The sequence below is a fragment of the Amyelois transitella genome, chromosome 3 (assembly GCF_032362555.1).
Source record: "Amyelois transitella isolate CPQ chromosome 3, ilAmyTran1.1, whole genome shotgun sequence".
In the NCBI taxonomy this organism is placed as follows: Eukaryota; Metazoa; Arthropoda; class Insecta; order Lepidoptera; family Pyralidae; genus Amyelois; species Amyelois transitella.
Genome location: NC_083506.1, coordinates 8856854 through 8870104, shown reverse-complemented (window position 1 = coordinate 8870104; position 13251 = coordinate 8856854). Strand labels below are relative to the sequence as shown.

The 13251-nt window shown below is 36.7% G+C and overlaps 2 protein-coding genes across 2 annotated transcripts in view; both read right to left on the bottom strand.

The window, feature by feature from the left end:
• The window catches only part of LOC106140190 (uncharacterized), a 31598-nt gene extending 26869 nt beyond the window's left edge, over positions 1-4729 (bottom strand). Inside the window, exons 1-4 of the mRNA XM_013341754.2 lie at positions 4625-4729; positions 4039-4197; positions 2684-2867; positions 1752-1898 (exon numbers count right to left, since the gene is read on the bottom strand). Of these exons, the coding sequence (XP_013197208.2) occupies positions 1752-1898; positions 2684-2867; positions 4039-4197; positions 4625-4715 (581 nt within the window). The 5' untranslated portion in view covers positions 4716-4729. The remainder of the gene's footprint in view (positions 1-1751; positions 1899-2683; positions 2868-4038; positions 4198-4624) is intronic.
• A 2395-nt stretch (positions 4730-7124) lies between these two features.
• LOC106140079 (uncharacterized) lies at positions 7125-12545 on the bottom strand. Its single transcript, XM_060952016.1, has 4 exons — positions 12179-12545; positions 10523-10580; positions 9013-9095; positions 7125-7325 (listed from the first exon to the last, which is right to left on the bottom strand). The coding sequence occupies exons 1-4, from the start codon at positions 12527-12529 to the stop codon at positions 7140-7142; spliced, it is 678 nt and encodes a 225-aa protein (XP_060807999.1). The 5' UTR covers positions 12530-12545; the 3' UTR covers positions 7125-7139.
• Between the last annotated feature and the right edge of the window lie 706 nt (positions 12546-13251).

Here is a 13251-nt window from a genome sequence, read left to right as displayed (position 1 = left end):
AAAAAACAATAGAACAACTCTAGCTCATTTCCACAGATGTCGTAAAATGTGACTAAGTGATAGGCTTATAAAATTGGGATTCTATTTTAGGCGGTGGACTAGCAACCTGTCTCTATTTGAATTCAAATTACATCATAAAGGCATACATCTGTATGTGGCTTTTCAGTGTTTTTGAGTATCGAAAACAATTTAAAATTTACATTCAACCTGTAGCGTTGATGATGGAGGGATGCTATAATTTCTATTATCTCTCTCAATTGTTATTTTCATTGTGGTTAGAAAATTTTCTTCGATTCGATTTTTTTGATGATGATGCTATTTCTACCCTCATAGTTATTTTGAGCTTACATCGCACATTGCATACAGTAGGAAAGTGTATTGCCGACTGGCACGAGATTTGCAGTCCAGTTACTGGCCACAATTCCGAATAGAGCATTGCCGGTTCCGCCATAACCGACCTTTTGTTCCGCCCCCACATTTCGGTACTCGCCGAACTGCGAATGGACAAAATTCACCGCTGTGTGCCACAATCCACAATGCATACACTTCCGGAAATAACACTCATCAGAGTGTCCATCGCGACTATTAGTGGACGAAAATTTAATCGATTTATTGCTCACTCACTGAAATATTACAGATTCATAACTCGTTCAATAAAATCGAGTTTTGTTTTTTAAATTATTTTACTGTACACGTAGATTTGAATATTACACCTGCCCGCTTTCCGAGAACAATAAAAACGTGTTCTGTATTTCGAATTCCATAAATGAGAACATAATATATCCATTTATTTGTTTAAATAATTTTTGCCAATTTTAAGAATAGGTTCAATTCTGGGAAAATACTAAATCGGAATAAGAATTAGTCTTCATAAATATTCACGACGACCGACGGCCTCTGTGGCGCAGCGGTAGTACGCTTGTCTGTTACACCGGAGGTCCCGGGTTCGAATCCCGGCCAGGGCATGATGAGAAAATAACTTTTTCTGATCGGCCTGGGTCTTGGTTGTTTATCTATACCTATAAGTATTTATTATAAAATATAGTATCGTTGAGTTAGTATCTCGTAACACAAGTCTCGAACTTACTTCGAGGCTAACTCAATCAGTGTAATTTGTTAAAAAAAAATCATAAAAGTTTCTTAATAAGTTTACAAATAGTGCGATATGTTATTAAAATTTCATAATTTTTTAAGAATAAAATTTAGCCATGGAAATAAAAATGAAAGTTCTTCAATATTCCAGTATAATTAATAGATTACTAGCTGCAAACTTCCGGGGGCTTTACTGCAATTTTCTGGAATTAAGGGATAAAGTACTTATTAAGGTATTCCACAAGTTTGCTTTTACCTGTGTAACAAACTTCTAAAAAAACTTTGTGAGTAACAAGCATGTGTACACACATACACAATATTTGTATTACTGGATTCCTTATTTATTAAAGAAAAAATAATTTTTATTATCAATCAATTTCCCTTGATAACCTTAAAAGAAACATTGCCTAAACTAACTCTTAAGTAGGTGCTTCGTGGTGAGCCAAAAGCACGACCGGCGGCGGGGTGTAAAGCTAACGGCGCAATGAAGTATAATTAACACACCTAGCTAACTATATATCGAATCACCTTATTGTCATCGTATGTAAACATAATAATCCATAAGTTGAAGCTCCGTAGTCAACAAAGAATGCGACCGAAGAGGTGTAAGACGTAGTATAATTACAAATAGAATTCTCTTGTAAACAGAATAACCCTACCTAAACTCTAAAGTAGAAGCTCCGTGGTCAGCAAAGAGGACGACCGGAGGGGTGTACCGCTCGTTGGCGCCGCACAGTCGCGTTTCAGCGGCGACTGCGCCGCGGACCGCGCCCGCTCCTCCCAGCTGCAGCCACCCGCCGACACAACTTAACATAAAAAATTAAATAATTAATTAACAATTTTCCCATTTGTAAGTTATCTGTACATGATATTCCAGACTTAAATAATGAGTATTTATTAAACGTTACGGCTTGCGTCGGCAAAATCAGCTTTTTCGGATATGTTAAACATGATTTAAACATATTGCATCGACTCCAATTCCGCATACTTTCTTTACACCACATGATCTTAGAAAAATAAATTTGACGCAGTATAAAGATTCAATTTTTTTTAGCTCACTTTTTGTGCCTACTAATGCGTATACTGTACGTTTTCCCTTAATCACTCAATACCTATAAATAATTTTATTCAGATAAATACACAGTATATGTTCAAATATAAAGACAAGGACACAGTTGTAGGGTCTGTGTGGTCACCAAGACGGTTCGCTCGAAATATTCAATTTGACGGGACATTGATCACACACAGTGTGGGTGACGGCTCAACCCATCACACGACTCCTTCCTTCAATCCCTATCGATTTGAACCCTTCAAACACATGTGTCTCGCAAACAGACCTTTTTGCGTCTACTTCATTTACATTATATGTTAACTCATGTAATGCATGTTAATTTTTTCATGTGACAAACAAGAATACTCACCGTTTGTATAGTTTTATCTCTGTCATGTATGTAAAAGTATATTTAAATGCCTTTATTTATAATACTTACATATTATCATGCAGCCGCTTTTTATAGGTTCTATACCCGGATACATTTCCAATTACTACGATCCTATAGAAACCTTTATCTTAGAAAAGTAGAAGACGTACCTGGTACCGTTAAACCTTCCAACTGAGACGAGCCTATATAGTTGTATCTCCACCCTTTGACCTGCGTCGGGTTGCAAGAAGTAGGAGCAGGACCCAGGGCCCTCGATCGAGGGGGACTTGATCTGTCCAAAGGTCTTTCCTGACTTGCTTTTCAGGATTCGGGAATCGATGGTGATGTTGCACACTGTTTCAGATAATTTATAGTTATATTTAAGCTGTATTTTAAATAAATATAATAGAAGTCACCAGCTTAGGTCGTGCATAATGCTGGTGGTGTTAGAGTGGATTTTAAACTAGTAGTTTTAGTGAAAATAAATAAAAGTACCATAAAAAAAATCACGAGGTAATAATACTTTTAAGGCTCAATTTTAGTTCTATTCTTAATGTTTACTTAATTTTAACGAATGTTCTTTTATAATTATAAATTATTATAATTATCAATACTGTAGAACGAAAATTCTCATATTCAAAATCATAAGTCTGCTACTGTCTGAAAAAACAACATTTGCATTTATTACAGTAATAATAAGTTAATTCTGTACAAAGTAAAGTTATAACCAAAACTTGCATTCGTTGAAAAAGTAAATCAACGTTACATTATTTCGTAAATTTTAAACGATAAACAGAATTCCCGGGATGAAAATAAAATTTAAAATTAGAGCGGATAGTGAGTAAGCAACTCTGAAAAATAAGAGAAAAAATCTACCGCGCCAGTAAGCATTCGGAAGGTTGGATGTTAGCTAAGGGTAATAATGGCCGCTATTTGAGGAAAGGTAAACACGGTCCGGTCACAATACTCGAGAGGCTGGACTCTGCAACAACAGACTGTTTTCAAATTGTCCCCCATTGTTTGCGCTAATATTCGCAGCGGTAAAGATTATCTTGATCCATTAGTGTGTGCTCTAATTGGTTAAATTTGCTGATAGTGGTTATGACATTTTCAACATGTAAAATTACCGTTAGATGACGTTTAGGCCTCTCCTGACAAATTGCTCCGAATTTCACAGGACGAAGCTTTACTGGCTCATTTTTAAATGAATGCCATAATATTTACGACTGATTAATATTTTGCCGAGCACAAATATTCGCCATGGTGCAGCGGGCGGCCTACAGTATTTTAGATAATCTGAGTTTTCACTTACCGTTTATTCAAAGGTTTTATATGAATTGAAAATAATAACGGGCTTGATGTACATTAAACAAATATTCATAATTAGCTCATCCCCATGGCTACTTCTTTTCTATTGTCCATTGATTGTAGTGAAATAATTGTCGGAATCGTTTAGTGAGAAAGATTAGTTATTTCCTAACATTATACTCCTTATAATATTGGTCTGGAGGAAAATATTACGTACTATTTGCACAGTACTGCTCCAAGCCGCACTGCGCGCAGCGCGTTGGCGCGATGTCGCCACACGGGCACGCACCGTCGCGCACGCAGCACGCGCAGTCTTCCCCGCCGCCGCCCGGGCACGCGCAGCCGGTCGAAGACTGCGTCCATAAGTCTACTTGACCTGGCAAATTTATGATATGTAACTTGCTTGTTCTTTTTTGTACTTCCAGCTAACGCGTTGATGGGACTTAAAAAGGATGTCCCTGCTGGAGGAGAGTCGCTAAAGACAGAAAAGAGTGGAACGCTTTAGAGACAGAAGGATCTCTTGACGAAGTAGCGAAGTAGTAAAAGAAGATGATGATCTATGTTGCGATCTTGGTGTTTCGGGCGTTGACATAACAGGCAAGCATTCAGCTATTGGTACCAGGTTCGTTTCCTAAATAAGTACTTACATTAGATTTTTGTGTGTATGATATTTTGATACGTGCGTGCGTATAAAACGCTTTCTAGTAATTAGATTTTCATGACTTTGAACCTATATGAATTAGTAAAATAGTAAATATACACATTTAAAAATAAATAAAAATTACCCCTTAAACTACACTTACTACTGCCATCCAAGAAGATAGGCGTCCACGCGATCTGCGCAGAAGCTACAGCGCACCCAGCGACAAGCAGAAGCGCTAATGCCTGCCGCATCGTGCGCAGGGGCAGTCACCGCGCCCCTCGCCCCGCCGACCGCCCGCGCCGTCTTCGCATTCCCCACACACACTAACACTATCACTCACCACCACCCTCGAAAAATCAAATCACTATTACACAATTGCGCTACACTTCGCATGATTGCACAAACACTAAAAGTTTTACTGTTATTTCACAACGCCACTAGTTTATTGCGGTTTTATTAAAAATTTCCGCGATCCTTCTTTTTCCGCCTGATTGTGCTTTCGTTCGATAACTTCTGAAACAAAATAAAGTGCTGTTAGATGTTTATAAAGATCGTAGCATTCTTAAGTTATGAAAGATAGAGAAAAAGCTACTTCTACGCAAAAACTGAATCTACATTTTTACCATTACCTTGCAGAAGATGCTGGTCTCATATAACCGGTCGAGTTGAAGATTTTTTGAGTACCTACGCGTACTTACGCAGCTACGCAAGAAAACCTCTTTCAGTGAGGAAGAAGAAATGCTTTCACAGAAGGGAAAAACGTTTTGAGGTAATCTTCAATATCCTGATCGAATATGGGTTAGGATTTACTGCAAGGCTGCGGAGGTGAGGTCAGATTTCGCTTCGTGTAAAAACATAACTTACCCACTTGACACACTCTTTGTCACAGGTAGACACCAGCCTCTCGCAGGACGCAACCCGGTGAGGACTCAACCAAGATTAACGCCGTATGAAAAGAATGGTAATGTCGGTGGTCGAATCGGTAAGGTGCCCGGTTAAAATGCGCATGAGCAAAAAAGGGCACAGGTTCGAATCCCACCTTGGCCATGAACCAATGACTATTTTCATTTTTAAAAGTTTTTAAGTTTATGTTTTCGTTACAAAATATACTGCAAAATTACTTTAGAAATCGGCATACTTCTTATTCTCGGAGTCTTATTCGCGATGACTGATTCTAGAGAAAAAGTCGAGCCAATATTTTGTCCATCTCTGCCTAATTAGGTAAAATACCAAACCAGTCTATTTTGACATTCGAAAGTATAGATACACTAGCTGTTGCCCGCGACTTCGTCCGCGTAAATTTCAGGTAGAATCTTGAAATGTAAAAAAAAAATTCTCTATCCGTTTCAGTCAAAATATTAAATGTACAGATAAAATATTTTTACCGTTTTATTATATGTAGTATTTTGATTTTCAGGTTTTTTAAATAAAATACTCAACACAAAAACAATATTCTTAATAAAAAAATCTTGTTTTTGTTGGGGCTCGAATTTGGACATTGGGTGTCGAAATTACAGTAGACTACATACATACATATGGTTACGTCTATATCCCTTGCGGGGTAGACAGAGCCAACAGGCTTGAAAAGACTGAATGGCCACGTTCAGCTCTTTGGCTTAATGATAGAATTGAGATTCAAATAGTCGCCTTTTATGACTACCATGGGAAAGAGATGGAGTGGTCCTATTCTTTTTTGTATTGGTGCCGGGAACCACACGGTACTAAAGTAGACTAACAAACCAAAAATCTTTTTACGTGAGAATTACGCATGTTATGTGCGGCAAAACCAGAATATTATCAAACTGATTTTCACTTTTATTTACATGTTATAGGTATTATGCTGTCGTACAATGATAAATGACTTTGAATTTTACTAATTTGCAGGCAACACATGCCTTGAGTTCATTCAAATGTCGATGAGTTTTTTTTAGTGAACCGATTTCGATGAAACAAACTTTAAATGTTTTTCTGAGTTAAAACAAAGCAATTGGTGAAAGTTTTAAGTAAATCAGTTCAGTACTTTCGGAGATAATCGTGATCATACATACAGATAGACAGAAAAGAAATAAAAAAATTTTTTTTGTTTTCTATTATTCATTCTAAGTGTCCCTCTATTCATTACAGTCAAAAATACTCAATATACAGACAAAATATTTTTACTGTTTTATTATATGTATAGTATAGATGAAAAATAAATCATCGGTGAAAAATGTTATTTTGAGTTTCGGTGGTCGAACCTTTTAGGTCCTTGCGTTGTGCTGCGTAATAGGAAAGCAAGGTTTAATTCTTGCCTCGTCCATGGAAAAAAATGTCGCCAGGAAACCGACACATGCATTTAACTGGATATGTAACTATGAGGGATCTAATGGGTTAGGTTGCGAATGAAACTTGCGGAAGTCAGAAGGAAGTCGCTTCGAGCGTCAGAAGAAATATGTTAACTCTTTCATATTATTACAAGTAGTCTTGTGTTACTACTGGTAATCGATAAAAACATGAGAAATATGTATAGACAAGCTAAGTTAATATTCGCATGTTCTTAGATGTAATTTTAATAAGAGAAGTAATCGCCTACAAATAAAACAAAATAATACATTTAAAAACTTTTATAATATAGCCGCCAAATTGTTTAGGACAATGTTACATACACCGTTAAAATTAAGCAACAGACGTAGGATTTACGTACAATAATAACAACAAGAATTATTATTAGCTGGAATTACTCTAGCTTTAACACAATCAGTGTATTGGCATTCAGGACATGACACGCATTGCGGCCTAGGACCCGGGTTCGGGCACAAATGGTTTGGACACTGGCCAGGAGCCTTTGCATTTTTCATTTCAACATGGTAACAATAATTTCCCTGTGAACAACAATAAAATATAAAATTAACTGATTATTGCTAGGGAACGGAAGAAAAACAAACAATGCGGCTGATGTTTTTTCCGACGCTGATCGGTTAAGTGTCCAGTGCTTTTTGGTACCATGTTAAGGTACCCTTATACGTTCCCCGTCAGAAGCATCTATCTATTAATGGGACCCCAAGATAATATAAACATACAATCACGTCTTTACGGGGTATAAAGAGCCCACAATTTTGAAAAGACTTGAAGGTCTTATTCAGCTAACCACAAATATAGCCAAAAATCTGAAAACAACTAAATAAATACATTTTATTTTAACACATGTTATTGGTAATTCAAAACCTCAACGTGTTTGTAGCTTGAAATGTTTGTTGAAACAAAATCAAAATGGCTACATTGACTCGAATAATGACAAAAATTTATACTGTCAATACTTGTAAAAGTACTTTGTACTTTGACAATACCGACCGTACTTTAGATTGATATTCTTAAGGTATGACTACAGAAAGAATGTTATGCAAACTACTATAAATTCTATTAAATAAATTAATGGAAGTGAAAAAATTACAATCAAAATATAACATCACTGATAGCTTGGCAAATGTTAATCTAAACTCATTTAAGCGAAGAGCTAAACTTTGCAAAAATCGTTCTACGTAGGCGACAGCAATCCCGTTATTTGCATAAGCAGATAAGTTTCTCAACTCAACTCCCGTAAATTAATTAACTCCGCAGGTAAAAAAGCAGGAATCGTTAGACAGAATTTCTATCCGGAAAGTTTCGTGTTCCCAGCAATACTCCGCTTTCTGTTAATTACTAAAGCTTAGAAAGTCAGAGAGTAACAGAAAAGTTTAAATCCAATCTAATTGAAAATGTTATTTCTAAAGCGAGGTAGACGAATCAATTATACAACAATTTAAATATGAACAGTAGCGTAGGCAAGTTTGATGACACGTTTTAAAACAGAGTTCTTTAAAATTAAAGATAATAAAAGAATGGTTTGAAAGCAATGATTTGTTCGGCTTAATACATGAATCACGCAACAACTTATTATTGCTGATTTTTTCTAGTGTTGAGCCAATAATGTCTGAAATATTTAACGCGATCAGAAAGGTCTGTTAGATCTGGAATGTTGTTCGGAGGCGGCCGTGCAAGCCGTCGGATTATAAGGCCCAATCACAACGAGCCGTATCTTGAGCCCCAGTTGGAAATAAATCCCCATCTGAACCCTCGCAGCGTTCGGCGAATAAACATTGCGGTCCAGGATGCGATCGATGTTAAAAACATGCCAAGCAACCAGCCCCCAAATAACGTCTAATCTTACGTAATTTGCTCGCAAACGGGTGGTACGATTCAATTAAAATTCTAATTCGTCGGATAACAAGATTCTTGAACATTTTCATTTCAAATGAACAATTTGAACAAACCGTCATGGAATTTCTCACCAAAATCATAAAACATTGGTGCAGTTTTGAAATAATTTCTACGTAATTTTTAAACGTTTTATCCCAATATACTCATAAATATGAATTCCTACACCAATTGTGTATAAGCGCTACATTTCTGGATGAGCCCTAAATGTAGGTAATCAAATTGATTATTTCTGTATCTAAGTATCATAAGTAAATGTTTGAATTGTCTGTAAACGATGTACTACTCAATGGCAACCTATGCAGAACATAATACCCGTTCATCTTCACTTATAAAGCGACGTATCTCTTTTTCAGGATCTGAGCTGAAGGAAGACTCAACAAAAGGCTTGCGGCGAGGTGGCTTTTCAACTTTCTCATCGTGGGTGACGACAGGGTTAATCAACAAGATAGGCTGGGTACGCTGGAAAATTGGATTTTGATTGAAACTAAATTATGAATAATGCCTTATAAATTATATTGATTATGATTATTAAAAAATACGCTAAATCTATTCAAAGGCTTGGAAAGTAGCTAGTTCCTTATAAAATTCTAAGAGTGAGCTTTATTAACCTCGACTTTTAATTTTGTTTTTAGGGTTAAGAAAATTCATTTTTCTAGTTCTGAAACGGGTTTCTAATGAAATTGAATTTCTCTTTCACATCGACATTTATTCGGCTTTTTGCTTTGGCTTCGGAAGAGGATATTGCGCTCAAATCAATTCAGGTGACGGTTTTCCAACCTCCGAGAGAATATTAATTTTCATAAAATTGCATTGATGATATTTTCCATAGGAATAACTTTTGTAATGCTAAGAACTTACTTAGTAATACTGTAAACTTTTAGTTAAAGATTGGTAATTATTAGATTAAATAATAATTTTTGACAATAATCTTATTAGGACCCCTTAAAGTATTTTATACATTTAATACCTACCTATATGTGTGGTTCCCGGCACCAATACAAAAAAGAATAGGACCACTCCATCTCTTTCCCATGGATGTCGTAAAAAGCGACTAAGGGATAGGCCTATAAACTTGGGATTCTTTTTTAGGCGATGGGCTAGCAACCTGTCACTATTTGAATCTCAATTCTATCATTGAGCCGGGGAGCTGAGCGTGGCCATTCGGTCTATTCGAGACTGTTGGCTCTGTCTACCCCGCAAGGGATATAGACGTGACCATATGTATGTATGTATGTAATACCTACCTATATTCATGAAAAGGCAAACGAAATTCGATATGTTGGGCAAAATCTGCAATAAACGAATGTTCAAAAAACAAATAACGCCTGTATGAATTTTCAGAAATTCCCAACGTGGAAAAATATATTAAACTATTGCGCTACTGTGTGTCTGACTGACTGGCAGATAATGCACATCGCAAACAGCTGGGTCTTGAAACTTGAAATTTTGTATGAAGGTTCCTTATGTGATCTAGGGATGCAATAAGAAGAGATTTCTCGAAATTTCCGCACGAATTTACGAAAATTAACAAGATTTTCGTTACACCCGGGCAGAACTTTTCCACTACCAATCTGTCACTATTTGAATCTTAATTCTATAATGAAGTCACGCAAATAAACTTGGCCTTTCAGTTTTTTGGCTGTTGGCTTTGTCTGCTCCGCAAGGGATATAGGTGTGATTATATGTACATATGTTGGGATTCGAATCCGAGGCCTAGTTGTTCATAAAAAATATACCCGTTCATCATCATTTGTGCAGCGTGAGACTTGGAACTCCTTCTGAGGTTCGGATCTGGGGCAGGGCTCGAGGGGCTTCCGGCGAGAGCGAGCTCCGACTGCCACTTCACAGGCGCGGCGCATCAATACTGTCGGCTGGTTACGCTGAAACAATCAAACAAATGCTTAATGCAAAATCGCAAAAAATTAAATAAATAAAATCAGAATTCTTTACATCAGTACTAAAGTTTGTCACTGTATGTATTTATTCTACTGCACAAGCACATTGATTGTCTGTTACTCATATAATAAGGCTTGAAAAAATGCTTCATTTTTGTGTTTAAACTGTATATGTAAATGACCTGGTTTATCTTTTTCCTGTCACATTAGAACACAAAAAGAAAAGACAACTTAATAACAATGTAATTAAACGCACTTTCAAACAAGTAGCGATACATTGCGGTGCCTACAGATTATATAACGATAAAAAAAACAGTAATGTGTACACTAAATGTTATATAACATTGTTATTCTAATGTCTGCAGTCTGTTATATGTTACAAAGTTGTAAAATAATATCGGATAATGTGGACGTGTTATACAACATGATAACATAATCTGTACGCACCTGTATATTAATAAGTTTAGTACATAGTTGTATTGTATTTTAAATTTGCCGACTCATTAGTCATCCAACAAGTCTTCAAGTGAAACTTCAATCGGTTTCTTTTTTAACACTCTACAGCCGAGGTAATGCTTCGCGTCACACAAAGGGACTTTTGCGGGGTCGGCTACTTTGACGGGGTTAGTGCAGACATCACACTCTATCGACACGTCACGGGGGCATCGCAGGAGGAAATTGGTAGTGCCCAGCGATTTCGAATGCTCCTGATCCTGCATACCATTGCGTTTGAACGCACTCACGGGTAGCTTCCTTACCTGCAACGGATCAGACATTCACTCTTTATACCGCAATTTACATCACAACGTTAGGACGTTGGAATTGGTAAATGTAATTTAACGGTAAGATCATAGGTAGGTAACAAGTAACAAATTTTCAACAATTGATATTTTTCAATTGATCACAAATGACATTAGCTAAAGTAATCATCGCTACTCACTGCCTTATTTGAAATTTAGAGTAATGTCTCACGAGACATTATAATTTTTTAGTAGCAGCTACTTTCTTGCTAGGTTTAACGGGTATGGCAATTGGTTCGTAGCTCCAAATAGCGTGATGCCAACATTTTCTAATGTATGAAATACCACCACTCTCTACGAATTTCTGATCTTGTAATCCATTTCTTTTTAACGCCGATGATGGGAGAGGGTTTACCTGAAGAAGTTTGTTGTTTTGATAGTGCTACTTTATATGACTACAACTTAATTTATGGGTAATTTTACTTTTTATCTTTCTTCTTTTTAACGGGTTGCATTTCTTGTGTTACTCTAGGGTAAATCTTTCTTAAAGGCTCGACTATTGTATGCACGCAGCATCCTTTCTCGGCTGAGGTATCAGCTGCACATAGGTATCGAATGGCTCCTCTATAGCCATGGATTTGATCTTGCATCCCATTCCGGCGGTATGCGGACATCGGCAGCCTACCGTGACGTGTCGGAACATATCGTTCCTGAAACCAACGACCAATTAGCTATAGTAACAATTTGAGGTATTGGTTTCAGGAAACTCATCACACTTTATTGGAACTATCCCTAAAATTTCTAATTTGTGTAAAGTCAAAGGTATGAAAAATTTACACTTACTATTCGGCCATCTTCGTACCGATAACAAGGTATAACATATTTAGTTCTTACAGGTTTGCAAGTGGGTTGGCAACAGCTATTATCACGTTGAGGAGGAGGCTCCCTGGACGGCATGTTTCGAGCATGGGAGCAATCTTGGTTTCTATCCCTGTCACCATCTCTTGGTGTCCTCGCGGGAGCTCTAGGAGCTCGTTTTTCACAACAATACATGAGCTTGCCTTTCGCACAGCCAGGCAAGCAAGGATAACACATCGGAGGATCTTCAGCACATTTTTGTGGATAGCAAGGGGTGACTAGAACTGGCGTTATAGCAAAATCTTCACAGCCGTCTATATCAAAGCAACATTCCATTTTTATCCTTATCGATATAATGATTTTTCCTTTTTTAATTTTATATTTCTTATTTGAAAATACTAAAAATTTAGAATATTATTGCCTGAAATTTATAAATTTAGATTGTGAATACTGCAGCTACATCAGTCAATTTCAAATTATTATTCTCTCTTGTTTTTTTTTTTCTTGTCAATATTTATTGTTACTAATATTGTACTTGAAATGAATTGGGCAAAAAGTTTTTAATCAGGTAAACAGGTAAAGGACCAATAGATATAATCTGAATAGGTTTTTGGATACAGTTACTGTTAGGTAAGTAACGATTACAATAGCAGTTACAAAAAAAGTAGCATGTAAATCTCCTTTATATTTAACTATTGCCATAAAGTCATTCCAATCCATATTTAAGTGTCATTCCGAAATAAAAAAGTCTATTTCTAGTTTATATCGTCTTTCTATTTGAAAAATTGTACTCGTATTCCTATTGATACAAGCCAACTTTGCGAAAATGTTTGATGCGCGTTTGATTTGATTGTATTTAAATCAAACCATATCTTGAAAATTCAAAAGCAAATCTTTAGTAAGCGCTGGCAAACATTTGCAGGCGCCTCCTCGTCGGCGACGACTTGAAAATGCAATTTTCCCAATGCAAATCGAACGTTCCAGACAGATTTAATGCCTTTTGCTTGCCGACTTCGCTCATCATTTCCGAGGAGATTACTGGTGGCCACTATACACGG

What these genes read in the sequence shown, in the direction of transcription:
- LOC106140079 (XM_060952016.1), bottom strand. Translation starts at nt 12,529, where the DNA reads ATGGAATGTTGCTTTGATATAGACGGCTGTGAAGATTTTGCTATAACG. An exon ending in GGTACGAAGATGGCCGAATA is followed by an intron (nt 10,581 to 12,178) that starts GTAAGTGTAAAT and finishes TGATTGTTTCAG; the next exon opens with CGTAACCAGCCGACAGTATT. An exon ending in TTATAAGTGAAGATGAACGG is followed by an intron (nt 7,326 to 9,012) that starts GTATTATGTTCT and finishes TGTTGTTCACAG; the next exon opens with GGAAATTATTGTTACCATGT.